The sequence below is a fragment of the Perca fluviatilis genome, chromosome 14 (genome assembly GCF_010015445.1).
Source record: "Perca fluviatilis chromosome 14, GENO_Pfluv_1.0, whole genome shotgun sequence".
Taxonomy (NCBI): Eukaryota; Metazoa; Chordata; class Actinopteri; order Perciformes; family Percidae; genus Perca; species Perca fluviatilis.
Genome location: NC_053125.1, coordinates 11,134,583 through 11,155,088, shown reverse-complemented (window position 1 = coordinate 11,155,088; position 20,506 = coordinate 11,134,583). Strand labels below are relative to the sequence as shown.

General features: G+C 40.3%; 3 protein-coding genes across 5 annotated transcripts in view; 1 reads left to right on the top strand and 2 right to left on the bottom strand.

Moving 5' to 3' along the window:
* Positions 1-559: 559 nt before the first annotated feature.
* gpha2 (glycoprotein hormone subunit alpha 2) lies at positions 560-5,238 on the top strand. The gene is made up of 5 exons (XM_039821836.1): positions 560-620; positions 1,319-1,410; positions 3,577-3,718; positions 3,986-4,170; positions 4,276-5,238. Exons 1-5 carry the CDS (start codon positions 560-562, stop codon positions 4,378-4,380), a joined length of 585 nt encoding a protein of 194 aa, XP_039677770.1. The 3' UTR covers positions 4,381-5,238.
* Positions 5,239-6,889: 1,651 nt separating this feature from the next.
* On the bottom strand, positions 6,890-12,251 carry LOC120573182 (glycoprotein hormone beta-5-like). 2 transcript variants are annotated; one of them, XM_039822718.1, is made up of 3 exons: positions 9,094-12,251; positions 7,897-8,098; positions 6,890-7,159 (listed from the first exon to the last, which is right to left on the bottom strand). In XM_039822718.1, exons 2-3 carry the CDS (start codon positions 8,095-8,097, stop codon positions 6,971-6,973), a joined length of 390 nt encoding a protein of 129 aa, XP_039678652.1. In that variant the 5' UTR covers position 8,098; positions 9,094-12,251; the 3' UTR covers positions 6,890-6,970. The 2 variants fall into 2 exon arrangements, with proteins under 2 accessions (XP_039678652.1, XP_039678653.1); XM_039822719.1 differs by lacking the exon at positions 9,094-12,251 and having other exon boundaries at positions 7,897-8,450.
* Positions 12,252-14,391: 2,140 nt separating this feature from the next.
* ppp2r5b (protein phosphatase 2, regulatory subunit B', beta) overlaps positions 14,392-20,506 on the bottom strand; it is a 38,596-nt gene continuing 32,481 nt past the window's right edge. Inside the window, exons 9-14 of one of the 2 annotated variants that reach the window (XM_039822717.1) lie at positions 19,658-19,708; positions 19,402-19,521; positions 19,004-19,131; positions 17,551-17,652; positions 16,322-16,338; positions 15,197-15,326 (exon numbers count right to left, since the gene is read on the bottom strand). In XM_039822717.1, the coding sequence (XP_039678651.1) occupies positions 15,319-15,326; positions 16,322-16,338; positions 17,551-17,652; positions 19,004-19,131; positions 19,402-19,521; positions 19,658-19,708 (426 nt within the window). In that variant the 3' untranslated portion in view covers positions 15,197-15,318. Of the gene's footprint in view, positions 15,327-16,321; positions 16,339-17,550; positions 17,653-19,003; positions 19,132-19,401; positions 19,522-19,657; positions 19,709-20,506 lie in introns of both variants that reach the window. The other variant, XM_039822716.1, reaches the window with a different exon arrangement.

Here is a 20,506-nt window from a genome sequence, read left to right as displayed (position 1 = left end):
TTCACCTCCTGCTACTGTTTTGTGACCGTGATTTTATCATATTGTGAGGTCCTTGACTTCTTGAATAAATTCTCCTGGGCAGTTTATCAAGCTCCGTCAAAGACAAAGATGGCTTTTTAAAGTCAGGTCGTTTATTTTTATGGCCTTATATCAGTGGGCTATAGCGTCTCAGTGGGCTTTATAGATGCACAACGGCAATGATTCCCAACCCAGCCCAAATTCTCTAGGGAGACATGGAAAAAAAAACTCATTGAAAAACCAAAAACACTGAAGTAACCTCAGGAGATGCATATTCTTGCTCTTCCAGTAAGTAATACATTTGTTCCTTCACCCTGAAACCCAGTTTCTTGTGGACACCCACCACAAGAGAAAAAAGGACATCCATTTTGGGTCTTTGGCAAAACCTTTAAAGTCATCTGTGGTCTGATCTGGCAGTTGGTGACCTTTGTGACATGTCACCCAAGTGTCCAGAAACTGCTGCAAATGTCCAACAAATAATCTAAGAGTCTATTAAAAGAATGTCTTTACCCGCTGTAGTTTGGATCGGGCTGTTGCTAAGATGGTTTCCTCTGTTCAAGACGAGAAGCAGAGCCAGGCGTTCCCCACAATATACCCAGCATGTGCCACACACACACACACACACACACACACACACACACACACACACACACACACACACGCACACACGCACACACACACACACACACAGTGGACCCAAAGCCACAATATCTTCTGACCCGACCCTGCCCTTCCTCCTGCAGCCACAAATGGAAAACCCAGACAGACTTTGTGCGTGTGTGTGAGGTCTCCCATTCAGTTTATTTATTAGTTCACTGTATCAACTGGCAGCTGAGGCCTAGAATATTATTTTTTTGTGTGATTCTGCGTGCGTGCATATAAGTGCGCTTTTCTTGTGTGTAGCCTGTGTGTGCATCTCTATGCATGCGTGTGTGGTAAAGCTGTGTGTGTTCTTACTATTGTGGTGGTGCGTTGATGGAAAACCTATCTAGTTTTCCTCTGTGTCACAGCAGCGGTCCCCCTAAAGGTTGAGAACAGACAGGGGGGAGGGTGGAGGGACAGAGAGACACTAACACACTCCAGGAGAGAAGACGTTAAAGAAAGACGCAATTTTTATATTTCTTTTAGATCATTTCACTCTTTGTGTGCAGGTAGAAGGAGTGGAGAAGAAAGAGGGACCTGTGGACAAGGAAAAAAAAAAAGAAAAGATTCACACACACTCAGCTGTCTAATTGTGGGTGTGTCCAGAGCTATACGTGCCTTCGCTCTTACCTGTCTTACTTATATATCCCTGCATGAGGCTCAGAACAGACACACACACTCACACACACCTGTCAGTGGACACACCTGCTCTGCACTCCAGAAGCTGCACTCTCTGCCCTGCGTCCTCAGGTAAGACTGAGCTCCTTTTTACACCTGGAAGGAAATTTAGTGCATCATGTTGGTGGAATAGACCTTTAAATCCTGTGCTTGTTCTGTGACATGTAGGCTGTGGTCCTGAGATTGTTTCTTTCTTATAGATTTGATTTATTTATTTTTTTTAAATGAAGAGAATTCTATGCTACAAATCAGATTAAGTTGTAAATATGGGGGAAATAACACCATAACCCTTCCATATACTATGTATTTACATTTTTATTCTGCAGACATTTTACTTGTATGTTCATGGTAATATAAATATTGCCACATGCAACCACACACACAAGTGCTCATATTAGGAACATTTAGCCTGCTTGTTCTTGAAAGATGCGAAGGTTTTTCTGTAAAAGGCGGGTTTTGTTTTGAAACTCATCACTACTCAGGTGGCTTTTATTTTCATGACAACAAGCATTTTTGCAAAACCCAGCATTATTATTTAGCTAATAGACTCAATAGACCATTCTTCATGGAATATGCTGGAACATTACATGCTTTGAGTCCGTGGTATTTTTAGAATGTATGTTTTCCTGTCGTTAAGGCTGTCACCATTTTACCCTAGCACAGATAATGCACAATGAGTTGTGATGCTACTTTAAAAAAAAACAACTATTAAATGAAACCCTATTGGCATTGTTCAGTATTGAGTAGAATTAGTAGTGGTTTCAGATTGCAAAGCAATTGATTGCACTTGTGTGTAATGATGCAGATGGTCCAGTTTTTATAGTTATATAGTATTTTTATTGGTATATAGCGTTAAATAAAATTGTCTACTGAAACTTTTAGGTCAGCACCTGGTCTGAACTGAATTGTTCAAACAAGTTCAGTTAAATTTAACAGAATCAAAGATACTTTAGGTGAAATATTTCCACCTCCCACTTTGCAAATGTCTGTATATCATGTTCAACCTTCCTTCCTTTTAGCAGTATTCAGTTTGCAGTCTTTTCAGTTCTGAAGGTAGTTTTTTTTATTATTATTGTGAGTAGATTTGAGGATGGGCAGTCTGTCCACTTTGTGTCATCAATTCCTTCCACGCACACATTTTAAATGATCCTTAAAGGCAGCACTTATAACGTGGTTTTGACGAGGTTTTAGTTTGTACGGGATATTTTTACGAGATCTTTTCTAGGGTATATATTCTTTAGGCTGTATTGGTGGTCTTGAACACCAGCCCACAGCGGGGTGTAGCGTATTACAACCCACTTTCCTTAAAGACAAACCTTCAGGCGTGGAAACCCCACATAAGAGGAAAAAGCTGGGCATTTCCCCTGCCCCGCCAGTTGACACGGGGTTAATGGCCTCACACACTCAGTCCTGACCCGTTAATTTGTCGGTACCAGCAACGTTAATGGCGTCCCCAAGGCCATTCCACCATCACCATAGAGGCAATTCCCAACGCTTCAGTCAGGGGGAAGCGGAGTTGGAAAGAGCTGCCATTTTACAGGGCAAGGGTCAGCATCACCAAATTCCCAGGAAAACATGACTTTATTGTTTATACACGTGTTACGGTGTGTGTGTGTGTGTGTGTGTGTGTGTGTGTGTGTGTGTGTGTGTGTGTGTGTGGTTGTGGGGGAGGGGAGTGAGCATGTGCATGCATGGACACTTGCTCAAGATCATGCATGCATGTTTGCACATACAATACATGGTTAACATGGAAAACCCAGATGCACACAGGATCCTTCCCCTTTTCTCTATTTAAAAAAAAGAGCCTTGTATTCATTTAGAGTTTCTGATTATGTTATCGCTGTCATGTGTGCTGCTGCTTCTGCAGTACGTGTACGAGTCGGTGTGAACAGTGTGCGTACGTGTGTCAGCAGGTAGCTGTTAAACGAGGCAGATTGAAAGGATAAAGTCGGTATTGTTTTTATTCACATTAGCTGTTGCTCAGCTGAGTGACACACAGGCAGACTTGCAGGATGGGAAAGCACCTGGATAGATAAAGGAGGGGGCTCTGGGCTTTGATTTTAGGGGAAAGTTCGGCAGGACGGGATCACCTCAGGTTGAGTGAAAACTCAGTGTTTTGAGAAGCCTTCTTCAGTTTCCTCAGCTCAGAAAACTGACTAGATCACTTTTGACTTGTGACACTTTATAATATTCCCCAGACCAAAAAGAAGTTCTTACCGACGATGCTGTTCTGTTTAGATCCTCCAGGCTGCCATCCAGATGTCGCTGTGCATGACCTCACATTTCTGCCTGCTGGTCCTACCAGTGATGTCACTGCTGCTGCTCTTCTCTCCTATTGGATGGAGCTACGATGGCCTCACCCCAGGGTGTCACCTACACCGTAAGTAACACACAAAACAGCATCCATACATGTGCATATTTTCAGGAAGTTACAGGGCTTATGGGAAATGTGGTCTAGAGAACAGCAGCATCAAAAGTCCTTCTAGTTGAGAAATAACCATGATTATCAGTGCCAAGTTTCTGCAGTTTATCTCAATGTATCATAATGGATTTAACAATGTTGCATCCCAAATACTCACACACATTCAGCACCTGATTGCCTTCGCCCTCGCTCATCGCTCCATCTTTTCTCTCCTCTCCTCTCCAGCCTTCAATGTTACCATCCGCAGTGACCGTCGCGGCACATGTAAAGGCACCCACCTGGTCTACGCCTGCGTGGGCTACTGCGAGTCCAGCGCCTTCCCATCCAGATACTCTGTGTTGGTGGCCTCCAACTTCACCCACAACATCACCTCCGCTTCACGATGCTGCACCATCAGCAAGGACGCTAAGGTGAGGGGAAATGAAAAGACGGGGGGGTGGGGTGGGTCACCTTACAGCCTCTAGTTTTGATCATGTTTGCCAGTTGTTCACGTCCTCTGGCTTTTCCTACCTCAGGTCAAAGTTCGCCTGGACTGCCCTCGAGGTCGTCACCATGACGAAATAGAGATCCTGACGGCGAAGGCGTGCCGCTGCGACATGTGCCGCAAGTCCCGCTACTGACACACCAGGACAGTATGCTGCATAGCCTACCAACTGTACACCAGGATAAATACCCGTTAGTCAGTTAAGCAGTGCAAACTCTGGTAAATGATTGAAATACAAGCGTTTCAGTAATGCAACAGTAACTATCCTTTTTCTATCTATGGCCACTTGTTTTGAATGTTGAAGAAAATCCACTTTAACTTACTTAGCTGAAAAAAAAATCAACCAAGTTCCTGCCAAGATTAAAATGGGAAATTCACACTTTTTAATGTCTTTAAAGATTTGTGTGAGTGTATCTGCGTGTTTTTTGTGTGTGCTTGTGTAATGCGGGATGTGGGATGTGGGATGTGGGATGTAAGGGAGGTTTTTCTTGAAAACTTGACTGATGCACATTTGTGTTTAAAGGCTATATGAACCATTCTGTCACTCACATTTCAAACAAACCTTTTTTTTCAAATAGCTTTGAGGCTTGGCAGACACTTCACTTTGGAAGCAACTGAAATAAAAAAAGAATCAACCCACCATTCATACTTAGTGACTCAGTAGCAAGTGTAAGTACACAGAGACAGTCAAGTCATCTCACTGACTTGTAAATATACTGTCAACCTTTGGAATCAACATAAAGGCCATACATACACGTAGTTTCATTCTTTGCAATAACCACTAAACACAGACAAGAGACCAAAGAATGTACAAATCTATTTATATTTATGAATTTGAATTAAAGGACATTTTGTAAATAATATCTATTGATGAAACCAAAGAGTGTTGGAAATGTCAATGAAATAAAATGAGAAAGTAAGAGAAATGCACTGTATAGTTTGTGATGAAATTGTATTCCAATAAATTTCTATTCTGTTCTGCAACGTTAAGTAATTTATGTGGATCTTTCTTCTCATTACACACGCACAATCTTGTTTTCATTACTTAAGGGGACATTGCATTTACTTACATTCATTCCTCGGTGACCTTGTCTAACCCAATAACCATGACAGCTACTGTACATGCCTAACTCCAAACCTTACCCTAACCTTAAAGTGATGATTCAGAGTAATTTCACCCTAGGCTGCTTTGTATCTTGACCTCGAGCCAAACAACCCCCCATAAGCTTTTTTCCCTTGTTATAACGTTAGTCGAGTTAGCGTTATCAGCTGGTTAGCTTAGTGCAGGCGCTAATGGATCTACGTTTTTATCTTGTAAAGTACCCCACTAATAATGCCCGGAATGGTACCAAACGTCTACAGTAGTACAAATAGTTTCTGTACTTATAAAACGAGGCATTAGAAAGTTTGTAACTACACCAGAAGTATATTTAAATAACACTTGCATGATGGATACTCATCTTGGCTGCTACCGCGCTATCGCGCAAGATCACGCACAGAGCACAACATCTATTGCCGGAAAAGACTACTGGAGAAGAAGGTCCAAGAAGCGAGTGAACAGCAGAAGCAGCTACTGCAGCGTGAGGCGACAGGACAAGATGCCACACAGTTGGATATATCCCAGCTGCGGTTTAAAACCAATAGATGTTGTGCTCTGTGCGTGATCTCGCGCAGTAGCAGCCAAGAGGAGTATCCATCAGGCAAGTGTTATTTAAATATACTTCTGGTGTAGTTACAAACTTTCTAATGCCTCGTTTTATAAGTACAGAAACTATTTTTACTGTAGACGTTTGGTACCATTCCGGGCATTATTAGCAGGGTACCTTACGAGATACAAACGTGGATCCATTAGCGCCTGCACTAAGCTAACCAGCTGATAATGCTAACTCGACCAACGTTATTACAAGGGGAAAAAAAGCTTATGGGGGGTTGTTTGGCTCGAGGTCAAGGTGCAAAACAGCCTAGGGTGATATTACTCCGAACAATCACTTTAACCTTAAATCAAGTCTTAAGCCTTAAATTTAATGATATACTTTGTGGGGACTTGCATTTTGTCCCCGTGGGGAGCTGAGCCCCTATTGACCTCACCACCACTGTCTCTCTGTACAGTGTGTATGTATCACGTCACCTTCAAGTAAACACATCAGGTATTATTGTAAAAAAAAAATAAAAAAATAAGAGCCTCTTGGATTAATAGTGGACCGGTTAAAGGGTTTTGTCATGTTAATTTCAGTTGAAATGATAATTTATTGGGAAATATCCCCATACAAACAATTAATCTGGGGCCTTTGGACCCCTGACGGTCTAGGGCCCCAGGGCTGTTGCCTGCTTTGCTCGGTTGGTAATTCAGCCGTGGTATACACAAATAAAGTACAGCAGTTGGAAAACAGAATATATGCAAAGCTAACTTCTATGTTTTTATTTTTAAATACGTATTTAACAAGAGCCTTTGTATGTTCTTAAATTCAGTATTGCTAACATCATGGCAAAGAATCACAGAGCTTTTACTATGAAATGTAATGCTTGCTCTGTTATTTTTCCTTTTTTACATACAGACTCATATAAGTATACACACACATCTTCAATCTACAGAGAGACTAATTTTTAGGTCACTAGATGTCAAGTATCACACTTACTCAAATGTCTTAATTTCATCATTTTATTCAGAGTCATTCATATCAATAATACTGTTAGTAACATTGTTTGCTGAAAGCGTGTCCTGCCCATTAGAAGGTCTCACACTCTGTGTCCTGTGTGGAGCAGACAGCACAGTGGCATTGCAGAGCCATGGGGTAGTGGTAGAGAGGGGAGACGTTGGGCTGGCAGCCCGGCAGGCGGGCGGTCATGTGGCGGGTACGACTGTACGTACACACGCGGTGGTGTCGCTGGATGTAGGGGGGATCTGGCACAGGTTTCTGCAGTATTCACACACACAGGTGAAACAAAACAAAACAGTTATCTTTTGCTTTCCATCAATAGGTATGCTCTTTGACTAGACATTGATTTTCTGTATACCAACAAACAATAATGGCAGTGAATGAAATCTCTACATCTAGTATCTGTCCGGTCCACACTTTGTAAGAATGTGTTGAAGACCTATATTTGTACATTTTTGACCTTGGAATTTGTAGTTTGACCAAAAAAAACCCTCAAGATTCACTTGCTGAAGCTGAGCTTTCAACTGCATCTCACTGTCTTCTGTTGAAGGAAGAATGTAGATGCAAATGAAAACTCAATTTATTAGTAAAAGCAGACCTTGGTTTGTGTCGTTGAATGAGCAAGGGCCATCTGCTGAGCAGGACTACCAGATGCTGTTGAAAGTCCTGGAAAAAGCTGGTAAATAGACTTTCTTTTTTTTCTTTTTTTAATCAAACTCTAATATTAACCTTCTGCCATGTGTCTGAGCCAGAGCTACTGTTGCTGATTCAGAGCTTTCTCTTCTTAAGGCTTTGAATCTGACTGAGTTCCTCTAAACTTGGTTTTTCAATTAACTCAGAGGTGAAATTTGAATTCGGTCATCGGCCTTCTTATGGTTTGGGATAAGTCCTGGATCATTAATCATTTATTTGATGTCTCACAATTCACAAAAGTGTGTGTGTGTGTGTGTGTGTGTGTGTGTGTGTGTGTGTGTGTGTGTGTGTGTGTACGTTACCTCCCAGGTTTGACAACGCCCCCAGCAGGCCTCTGTGGTGATGTGCAGTCCCTTGCAGCCAGGCTTCTGGGCCACAAAAGAGAATTCTCGCACCGCGCAGCCTCGGAAACCATGCAGTGCGGTTGTCACGGCAACGCACACCTTGGCTGCCCCGGCAACCAGGAGGAGGAGGAAAACGAAGGACAGGGGATGAAGATGCATGCTGGGAATGGTGAATAGAGAAAGAAAAAAATTTAAAAGTAACTTTAATGGAGGGAATACTATTATTCAAGGGTTTATATTCATTATTCCACAGCTACACGTGACCTTCTGTACCTGGGTTGGAGACAGTTTGCCAAAAAATAAAAGAAGCAGTTCTTTTGTGTTTTTTTAATGTAAAATGGATAATGAATTGCTGAAGGTCATATTGCCAGTCATTTAAATCTATAGGGGAAGATGATCCTCAAAGGCTGACAGAAGACTGACTTTAAGAGCAGTACTTTAAAGAGAGTTGTGAGTCATTCAGCATGACTCACAACTCCCTCTAGTGTTATTTATGGCTACTGCAGCCAATAGTAGACTACGAGTGACCTAGACACTGTAAAAAAATAAATAATGACCTTTATATATATATATATATATATATATATATATCTCAAAGGTCATTAATTACATAAACTAAACTTTCAAACTAAACATTTTAATTCCATTTTAAGCGATAAATCTGAAGTAAAGTTACTTAATTTCACTTTCATGCATAAAAAGCAGTTTTTCTTGTTTTAATCAGAATCAATAGTCATTTCTTTGATGCTACTGGAGACATCTGCTTAATTACTCTTCAAGCAAAGCACTTAAACCGTACTAAAACAACTGGAATCACCTCAACTCAGCCAGACTGCAGAATGCTTCACTTGTATTAAGAAATATAATACTGAAATAAAAATACTTTCTGCATGAACAGAATGATGTGAATACTTTTACAGGCAATAAAACCACTAACACCACACTGTCTTCGCTGTGAGTACAATAACTCCACATAGGCTATGAAACTTCACTAACTGTGGTGTAAAAGCCTGCTAACATAACATGTACACTTTTTGTCCGTAAAGCAGTTCAAAGTATCTTAAAAATGAATAATTAGTCAAATAAATGCTCAATACCTGCCCTTCAATACTTACTGGATGTAGAAAATAGAAGAAAAAAAAAAACACTTCTCACCTTTTCAGCTGAAGATCCAGCAGAGATTTGAGCTTCTGGACTCCGGTGTCTCTCTGCCCAGACAACAACCAGTGAATGGAACCAATCTGTCCTTGTTGTTTTTAGAAGGCCATTAGGGCGGACGGACACTCTGACATCATAGCAATTACAATGAAATACCATTAGAGACCCCAAGCCAGAAATAATGGAGACTCCCTGGAAAATACTGATGCTTGCCCATGTTTTCTTAACCTCAGCCTGTATCTCTCTGTGTGAGTGTGTGTGCACTCGTTTATCCAACTTTGGTCTACTCTCAGTGATAGGAGGATTGGCAGTACTCAACTCCACACTTACTGCGACAAAGGATTGGTAACATGAATACAAAGGACTGAACGTTTTAAAATCTGAGTAATTTCAAAGTTAAGGGATTGGACATTTTTGTTAGATCCACACCATACCAGTGTTTTGCATGTGTTAGCCCATTTACTAAACGTACCTACACCTTACATCACAGCTAACCATTTTGCAAACCATGCTGCTTTAGATTTGTGGCTGTATTTTTGCTACTGTTCCGGGCAGCCATTGGTTTCCATTCATTGTTCCATCCTAATGCAATGGAATATTAGGTAACTCTGATGCATTTTCTTTTTGCAGATTTCTTTGATTTGATTTGCAATGGACTAAGAAACTCAAGCAAGTTTCAAGTGTCTAATTGATTCTGACACCATATGGAAATGGATAGAAATCAATGGTTGACTCTGGTACATCCAAACTGTGCAGCCTGCACTTGAAAATGGTCAGCAAAAATGTAAAAAAAACAAAACAAAAACATTGACATATCACCTTACAAAGTTGGTATGGCTATGAATTAGTTAACAGTTGATTAATTTACACATTTAGCAGACACAAAGAAACATTAGCATTCAACTGAAGTTGTGTTTTGTTGCCAGATGAATGTAACCATTATAAATGCAATACTTACTCGTCTTTAGCTCTGCTTTGGTCTCCACCAACTCCTGAGGGAAATATCTGGCTATTTAACTGTTCCACTAGCCAGGTGCTAACTTTACATGCTGTTTAATGCTACATGTAGGCAGGTAGTGTACTGTGGATTTCTGAGAGCTTTTACGCTAACAAAAAACCTGCCTGCCTGAGACAGGAAATGCAGATGTGGGCCAAAACAAACACAATAAGCTAAACGCGTAGACAATGCCAAGTAAGTTCGTAACTACACAACCGACTGGTCACATTACTGTCTATACAGGAATATAAATTGGTGCAGCTTTAAGTAACGCACACTGTGCCTGTTGATCAAAGTATCAATAAAAGGAAGTGGAATTAATATTACTGAAGAGACAAAAGATGTGACACAAAAAAACCAGCACAGACTCCCAGAGTGTTTTCTCAAAGTGAAGTTTCATTTTTATGCACATCGTTTTTTTTCTCCATTCTACACCCCCCTGTAATGTTACGTACAGTAGTAAGCCTCTCTACATTCAACCCCCCCCCCACACACACCGCTGTGTTGGACCCCAAAATATACATCTTCTTCTTCTGCATCATCTTAATCATCTTCTCTAAGGTTTTTCTTCAACACAACAAACACAGACCATGGGCAGACAGTGCAAATCTAGAAATTCAGTGAAATTGCTACGTAATGCAGTTGTAGGTTTCGGTAACATTATATATTCTCATTCTGTTACTGTTTCTCTGACTTATTGCCATTCTATCATGTCTAACTCTACGTCTTTTCTTTCCTCTGTCTTTCTCCTCCTCTTTTTTTTTTAATCTTTACTGGCTGCTTTCATCCAATCCGTTCACACCATCCCATGGATTTAAATGTGACAGTGAATGAAACCAGCGTTTAATGGCTGTCTGCGAGGCGATGCCCAATCTCTCTACGAACACTCTCTCTTCTCTCGCTTCCTGTTCTGGAGCAGTTCTAGAAAGAGAAAATATTACTATGGATCAAATATAAGAGAGAATTCTAGAACAGTGGGAGCTGGGGTTCCGTTTTCATCGAGTCAGCTGACCGATTGACAATAACAATCAGGAGGGTCTGTTAATTAAGCTAGCCAAAACAAATATCATAAAGTAAGCTGAGTGTTACGAGCAAGCTCAAATTTAGTCTCTTTTCAGTTGTGTTTTTTTTGCCTGAATCAAAACAATGTTTGAAATCCAAACAAATGGGAGGATTTTTTTTTTTGTCTGCCCAGAGTGCCATCCCGGTGGGGTTTGCAGGTGCAGGTTTTGAGGCGTTTACTGGCATGAGGCTGCTATTACAGCTAATCCATCAGTGCTTTTTCTGTGGCTGCTACGGAGCACGGCCCATCAAGTTTGTGCGCTTTATGCTCCAGTATTGTGCAGAAAATTCTGCCTGAAAGGAAAAAACTATACAGCATTGTGGTACTTAAGAGAAGAGAGGCTGTCAATGTCAATGGTTCCCAGGCCAAGTTGGGGGTTGGGGTCCCGTAAGGGGTCCTGAGATGAATCAGAATATGAATCAGTTAATTAAAAGGACAGGGAAAAGAAATTTATTTACACAAAAAGTATTTTATTTTTTCTCACATTTTTTGCTGTTTTGTATTTTTACTGATTTGTATCTTGAAGTTGAGCACCCAATTAGAACGAACACTTATTGTTTTTTAAAACACTCTTTGGTTAAACTGCTCGCAACTCATGTCCACACGAAGGCCAAGGGGTTTTGCTTGTTGGGGGTCACAAGCCAAAAGGTTGGGAACCACTAGCATGTGTGATAATGCTGACTCAGGTTCCAATTTTTAGCTTTTTCTGGAGCTTTCAATTGTATCTCACAGTCTTCATCCCATCAGCAGATGGAGTTTTCTCAGTTGTCATTTGATGTCAAACTACTGTTTCCATGCTCAACAATGAACTTTCTTGGACAAATTTGGTTTGAGTGACAAACGTGTTGGAGGTTATAACCTGGATGTTGGATGCAACATCTGCAAATGGAATTAAATGCAAAGCTGCAAGCTCTTTTGTAGAAAGAAGCAGTGGCAGATTAGGTGTGACTGCAGCCTAAATAGCATCAGAGCAAGGCAATCAAACTCAAACTTAAAAGCATTCAGAAAAACCTAGAAAATTGGTCCAGGTGCAGATTCATTATGGCTCTGCTTAAAATGCTAAATCAGTCAATAACAGCTCAATAAAAAAATAAACTTGAAATGACATTAATACGATACATTCGGATTCAAACCCTGCCCCTCAGGAAGGAGAGAAGGAGAGAGAGAGAAAAAGAAACAAAGAGAGACACATTTCTCTCATTTTCTATCACTCTCTCTACGCACATCTCCTGCTCACTGATTCCATCACAGGATACACACCAACGCGTGAGCATGCACGCACGCATGCACGTGCACACACACGCACACACACACACACACACACACACACACAATCACTCACACACACACACACACACAATCACTCACACACACAGACACACACACAACCTGACCATCATCTTCAAATAAGGTTACATTTTCCTGATCAAATAGAAAATAAATAGCATCAGTATCAGTTTTCCACAAAATGAACAAGATTATACAAAAACCAAAGAAGAAAAAAACATAATTACAAAGCAAAATCATTTTCCATCAAATTAATTTACACAGAAAGTACCTTTAAGACAAAGTGAATATCAAGGACGCAACAGGAGTAAAAACAAGAGTGGGGGGGGGGTAAACATTTGAGTGTGACACTCACTTCCTGTTTAACCCCCTAAAAACACAGATTATCCTGAAAGAATGAAAATATTGCTAAAATATTTTTTTTTCTGTTTTTTTTTTTTTTACCCTCTTCTCTTCATCCCATCATTCTCTAGCATAATGATCAGACAAGAATAAACAGATTTTCCTTAGTTCATACCGGGAAAACAATTATCATCGTCATGGTCGCCATCTAGCAGCGTCAAATCTGCTGAGCCTTAAGGAACAGATGCTCCGGGTTCAGAAATCCAACTGGATCACTGTGCTGTTCTTTTGGTCTGAAACACATGTGGTGCGCTTTATTTGTCTTCGAGTAACCTTTGTGTTGGGTGGGGTTTACTAGTCTGCTTGGATACATTTTTGGTTAGGAATTGGGGGTTCTAAACTTCAGCTTTGTCAAATGTAACCTTGGCAAATGAGTGAATTTGTAGAACTTTTAACCAGAAAATCAACAACGTGTGCCACATCATCAAAATGAAATGTACCCTGTGGAGTTTCTGAGTGGGTCCACGTTATGTTTGTATTGCGCACGAGGTTTCACATGTATGCACACGGGCACACGGGAGAAGCGCCCATGCTGCCGGTAGCATGCTATTCCGTTGATCGACAGTTGGTGGCGGTAATGTGCAAATAAACTTCGCAATATGCCAACAAATGCAGGGAAGAAGAAGATTGCTAGCAAGTAAACATGGATGTAAACAATGCACAAGTTAAAATATAAATAAATTGGCTTAACAAATGTTTTATGAGGAAAGAAATGCATTTGACGCATTCGTCAAGCCTGAAGTATACACACAATGTGTTTTGGTGAGTACCACTGAATGTAAACATAACTTTGTTTGCAAGAAAGCTCCACAGGGCATCTTTAAACACACACCAAAAAAACATAATCTTTAAAGATGGAATGTTTTGGGATTTGTTTTTTTTTTATGAAATACCCCTTTAAATTACACCCACCGCACCACAAACATCCAAAATTTCAAAATAAAAGAAAAACAGCCACTGCCAATCCAGTTCTTTCCTCCCCTCTTTAAGGTCTGTTAAAAGGGGAATCCCGCTGAATTTCAGCACTCACATTATGGCCTCATACAGTTAACATGTGATGTGAATTCAGAATTGGAGCCGGCCTTCCCCTTTATGGTATCTGCTACACTAGTGTTTCTCCAATAATACACTACAGAAATATCCAGAGACATATGTATATATATAAAAACATTATCATCATCATCATCATCATCATCAGTAGTACTTAGAGTAGAGTAGAGTAGTAGTAGTAGTAGAGTAACAAGTAAGAAGAAGGAACAGTATTGTACTTTATATCATTATCATCATCTTCATCAGTGGTTATTTAATGTTGAGGGACTTTAGGCCCCTCCTTTGGTGGAACCCGACAGAATGAGAGAGGAGTTAGCGCCAGAACCATCTGTGTGTGTGTCTGTGTATGTGTGTGTGAGTCTGTACGTATGTTGAGTGTGTATGAAATATTTTGGTGCATCAATCAAGTGTTGGTATGTGAGATTTGTTTGACCTGGATACACATACTCTCTGTAGCTCTGTCTTCTTATATTTACAGTAAATATGTACCTGCATCTGTGTGTGTGTGTGTGTGTGTGTGTGTGTGTGTGTGTGTGTGTGTGTGTGTGTGTGTGTGTGTGTGTGTGTGTGTGTGTGTGTGTGTGTGTGTGCGCGTGTGCACACGCGTGAGGGCTTGTGTGGCAATGGTTTTGGGACATTTGTGTGAAATTGCTTCTTTTGTTTATTAATGTATTGTGCTATCCACGCATGAAATAAGCATCTCTGACCAAAAGATAAATACGACGCCACAGTACAGACTCTGACTCGGTTGGTTAAATGTCAAGGCAAGTTAGACACATGTTAAACTTGGTTAGTGTTGCACCAAAAGAGAATTTTCATCTCTTATTTAAAGGCTGATTTGAAGCAGGCCAGCTACCAGTTTTGGATACTGACCTGCAGTTTGATAAACCAGCCACTAATTAAAATGACAGTCTGGACTTTTGGACAATATTCATCTTCTGATCTGCAACATAATGTGTGTACAGCAAAAAGTGAACCAGTTTCACACAAGTCTGTCAGAAAAAAAAGGTGCAGTCTTTACCTCGGATCACTGAGTTTGTGCGCTTTTTCACAAAAAAGCCACGCCCTCGATGATACAAGATAAAAAGAACAGTGGATTTCGTACCTTTTCTCTCCCAACACTTTCACCATCAACCTCATGTCTTTTCCCTGTCCCCTAACCTCCGTGCTATCCAATCTCTGTGGAGCAGCACCTAGGTGGCGCTCTCCCCGGCCCCAGAGGAGGAAGAAGAGGCCCCGCTGATCTTGGGCTCGGACTGGTCAGAGTGAGCCGTCTGCGGGGAAGAAGGGGTCGGTGGGTCCCCTCTCTCGCCTCGCTCCTGGAGGTTGCGCTGGTTCCTGGCGGCCTCGGTGAGCATCTGCATCCGGCGGTCCTGGTGCTCCTCCAGGCCTCGCCAGAGATCTGCACGCTCCCTCTCTCGCTTCATTTCCCTGGAGAGGCGGGTTGAAGGGAAAAAGAAAAAAGAGAGGGATGAAGAGGGATGGAGAGAAATGAAACAAGAAATGAACTGAAATGTTTCAGACATGCCAAAGTACTCTGTTACCTGAGAGTAAAAATCCTAAGGGGATCTTTGGTGAATACTTAAATATAAGGAGGATTGTCTCAAAGACAACTTGAGCAATTGTTAACAGGAAGGCATTCAGTGTAAACAAACTAAAATCCCTGGAGATATGTTGGAGTGTGTTGGATATACCATCACACTTTCTCCTGAAATATCCTTTATAGTACAGTAACTGTGTAGACCACCAACTGCAAACTGCAGTCATGTGTTCTTGAATCATTTATCGGTTGTTGTGTGATGTTAATGAAGTGCTCTTAATAGACAATTTAAATCTTAATTAGTTAGACAAAAAACACAAAAATGAAAAGACGCCACAAATAGGTTTCAGTTGGCACAAATTATTTAAAAAATGTGCAACAAGGGTTATGGTTGGCATGTCAGATTATAATCTCACATTAATTGCAAGAAAGTTGTCAAAGGCCCAGTACAGAAATATAATTGAGATATATACTAGTGCTGTCAAACGATTAAAATATTTAATCGCGATTAATTGCATTAATGTTTTTCTAACGTTACTAGTTGTTGCAACAGCATGTGAAAAACTACAAAGTTTACTAGACCAAAAATAACATTAATCTCACCATAAAAAAATGTACGCTGTTAAAATGGGTTTGCATTAACGCCATTAATAACGCGTTTAATTGACAGCACTAATATATACATTTCATACTGTATTTTGCTAAGAAAGACTTTAGAATGTTATTAGTTATTTGAGAATAAAATAAGGGATTAATCCAATTTATGGTTTAATTTATGAGCAATTGATGACCTTATGGGACCTTTAAGCAGGTCTAAATTAATTGAATTAGGCATATCTAAATGATAAAGTTATTCCCCAGAAGCACAATAGAAAACAGACTTTACCTTGGCTGAATGACATCCTATGGCATTTAATGAAGACAAGAGATGCAACCTTGAAAACATTTATTAAATCAGGTTTAGCAATTGATGGGTTAGTCTTAGAAACAGCTGATTTCTTTCTTGACGTCATTTAACAGGCAAAAAGAAACTATAAGAGCAGTTTTACGAGGACGCTAATGGTACCTGCACATCATAAAGGTCCAATGTGGAGGGATTTCTCCCATCTAGCGTTGAGATCATGTATCGCAATCAACTCTCTCGCACCACGCAGTTCAAAGTACGTATTACAGCTACGGTAGCCTTCATGCTTCAAAAAGCCGTTCTCTTGCTCTTTTCAATATCCTTTTTCTTTTTCTGGGTCGAAGAAGAAGAAGACTCCTGTTCCTGAAATTTGGATTTTGAATACGTGTGGTCCTCCTTGTTTCCTTCTTCAAACTTGCCGGGGCCGGGAAGCTACGATACCCATTAGCAGCATTAGCAGCACCTGTGAGTTTATCATGTGACAGCGAAAACGCAAAAGGCGGCGCAGTATGTCCTGTATGTCCCTTACCGGCTAACGTATTTCAAGATGGCGCATGAATATGGAGCGTCTACCCCAGTTCATGCGAATGCAAATGTAAAATTTCAAGCCAAAAGGAATACTTGGAATTGATGGTGGAGGTAAATATTCATGAAAAAGGACAAGCTTGTGAACGGGCAACACAGATTTTGATAATGAACAACTAAACACGTTACACACTGGACCTTTAATCAAACAAGACAGACCATGTAAATAAATCAGCTTTAGAGTTGTTGGTAAGCTTTGGTCTGAGCCAGGCTAGCTCTTTCTGCCTGCCCTAATGCTAAAGTTAACCACGACCTGACTCCAACTCCGTACTTATCTCACACACACGAGATTGATATTTATATCTCACTCTCAGAAAGAAAGCAAAATGTCGAACTACTCCTTTAAGTATTGTTTCCCAATAGTATCCACTATCTTGAGTTCAAAACTGGGTAATGAACGAGTGGAATCATGATGTGATCCATGTTGAAAAGATGACCTAAGTGATACATACTTACAATGTGAAATATAATGTGATGGATAATGGAACAAATGCCTTCTTTTTCTTTCTCTTGTTTTCACTGTTGTATCCAGTGACACAAATACAAGCACACACACACACACACACACACACACACACACACACACACATACACACACACACACAAAGAGAGTGAGTCATACTCACTTCTGTTTCTCCACTTTGTAGGAGGCAGTGAGATCATCAAACAACTTGCTGTTCATCTCCATGAAGGTCTTCAGCACGTTGTAGATCAGAGACACAATGGTCCTGATGAGACAGAGGAAGAGGATAATGAACATTATGGGTTAGGAGATAGAGGTTAGAAAAGCCTGTGTTTTGGGGAGATTAACCCATTGACAACCATATGTGTTGCCTGTGTCTCTGGTAGATTACTATCTGTAATGCAAACATTTTAGCATACACTGTTAGATGATACTGTAGGAGGCTTGTACATTTTTGTCAGTGTTGGGAAATTAGAGTTTGTATCAGCTGTGAAGCTAAATGCTATGTAACATTCTTACATATTAGCAGTAGTGGAGAGTAACTAAGTACATTTACTTAAAGGTCCCATGTTGTAAAAAGTGAGATTTCCATGTCTTTTTTTTATTATAAAGCCGGTCAAAGTGCTATATAAATACTGTGGAAATATCAAAAATGCTCAATCCAGAGAAATGCACACAGTCCGTATTCAGAGACAGGGCTTTTAAACGAGCCGTCAGGACTTCTGTAGGGTTGTGATGTCACAACTATACCAAATATAGATAGAAGGTGCTTCTACAGTGTCGTTACAGTCATTCCCCGGCTGCACACCTTGAAAGACCCGGGAAGACCCGGAAACGCTGACCAATCAGAGCAGACTGTACTTTTTCGGGAGGGGGTTTTAAAGAGACAGGCACTAAAACTGAGTTTTTTAGACAGAGGGTGAATACAGGTATATTCAGACAGACAGTATAGGAAAAATAATGTGTTTTTTGAACATTAAAGCATGTAAACATGTTCAATAGTAGAAACCCCAAATATAATTATGAACCTGAAAACGAGTATGATATGGGACCATTCAGTATCATTTTGAGGTACTTGCACTTTACATGAGTATGTTCATTGTGTGTTACTTTTACATTTCAGAAGGAAATAATGTATTCAATACTTCACAACATTTAGTCAACAACTATAGTAACAAGTTAATTTGTAGATAAAGATTTTATAGCTCAGTTAATACAATATGATGCACTGTTCTTGGTTAAACAGCACAAGAGCATGTCAAGTAGATAAAATAAGGTCCCCCATTCACCAGTTGAGCAACATCTAAATGCTGCTTACATGTGAATGCAGTAATAATAATCACACATTAAAATGTTATAACACTTTGAAACAGAGCACTGTGCATAATGAGTACTTATATATGTAAGTAAAAATGTGAATGCAAGACTTTTACTTACAATGCCGTATTTTTTACATGGTAGTATTATTCATTTTACTTAAACAAAAAGCATCTGAACACTTCATCCCCCATCCAAACCATAATACTGCTTGAGGTTACACCCATATTGACCCTAGGTATCAAAAGCTTTGAGTTATGAGTTGTATTAATGTGGGTGTGCTTGTGTGAGCCACTGACTGATTCCAGTGCTCCTTGGAGACTCTGTAGAGGGTGGCGAATACCAGCGGCAGGATGACTTGACAGTTCTCCTCTATCAGACTGAGGATGTATTCGTTGTTCCAGAAGTAAAGAGCCCGCTCCGCTACCTAAAACAAACACACAGACAGAAGAGTTGACTTTAATTTATCAAAGTTGTGACAGGATTCTTATTATCAGACGGATGTTTGTGCCCACAGTTTGAAGTTATCCAAGTAACGGATCTTCAGTGGATTGTTTTTATCTGTAGGCAATTAGGACACAGGCGTTTTAATCCCCAAACTGTTTCATTTTGGGTCTATTTTCAAATATTTGCTGCTTTTAGATAATACTTTTGAACATTTCAGTGCGGTATCAATGTAGGAAGGGGTGGTGTTTACCTGGAAGTGAGGGCTGGAGATACAGGCTGCGATCTGTTTGAAGAGTGGCTCCTGGACCCGGATGAACTGGGACGGCTCGATCACATCCAGGATCTCCTCAATTTCCCCCAGGAACATCACCTGAATACACAGGCACCCAGAAACCACATTTTTATAATCAATACAGAAAAGTCATCTCACGACTCCCAGAAGTGGATTGAAATATGTTAAGTTTGGAGAAATACTTCAAGTCCTACAAGAAATGCTGCTGTCTCACCTCTTTCTGGGTGCAGGTTTTTGGCCAGTACTTTAGCAGCCCTCTGATGATCTGCAGAGAAATTATGAAGCACATTAATATGAATAAACACTGCAGCCATTAGCTCAGCAGGGTAGCTGTCTGCCGCCCACATGTGCCATCCCTATTAACTCATATTCATACTCTGGCTCGTTTTTCACTATATTGATGCTGGTGAATGAAGAAGTAGTTTATAGCAAATGCTCTAATTCAACCTTAGACCAGTTGAGTTTAGATTGGTGAACTACTCACAAGGACTAACAATAATTGCAATGTTTGAAGGTTATATGACTGGTAACCTCCATTTATTACTACTTGAGTCTTATTCCGTAGCTTTGTCCATCATTTCTATCAGTTATGATAACACTGTACACACTAAAGTAAACCCCTCATTGCACAGGAAAATGATACGGTATGGTAGGTCAAAGTTGAATCAGGGAGATGCTTACAACAGACAGTTTGGGTAAAATGTTTATTGTTTGACCTTTGTTTTCCAAGTTATTTACCTTCAAATAACTAGATAATCTGGGGGGGATCATTAAAAGCCGTGATAATGGATTTTTTTTACACTTGGGGGGCATCAGAACAAGCTGTAAACACAACACTGACATATCACCTTAAAATGTTTACGTACTCCAGCATACATGCTAGCAAACACTTGCTTACTATCATGCAGACACAGAGGAGTCACACTCATTAGGAGTCATATTTCTGGCTGTCTGGAGAATATTCTAAGTCCAATATTCACTCTTCTTATTAGCTCTGTTTTGGTCTCCACCAGCTGCTGAGGGAAATATGTGGCTCTTTAGCTGCTAAATGCTCCACTATGTT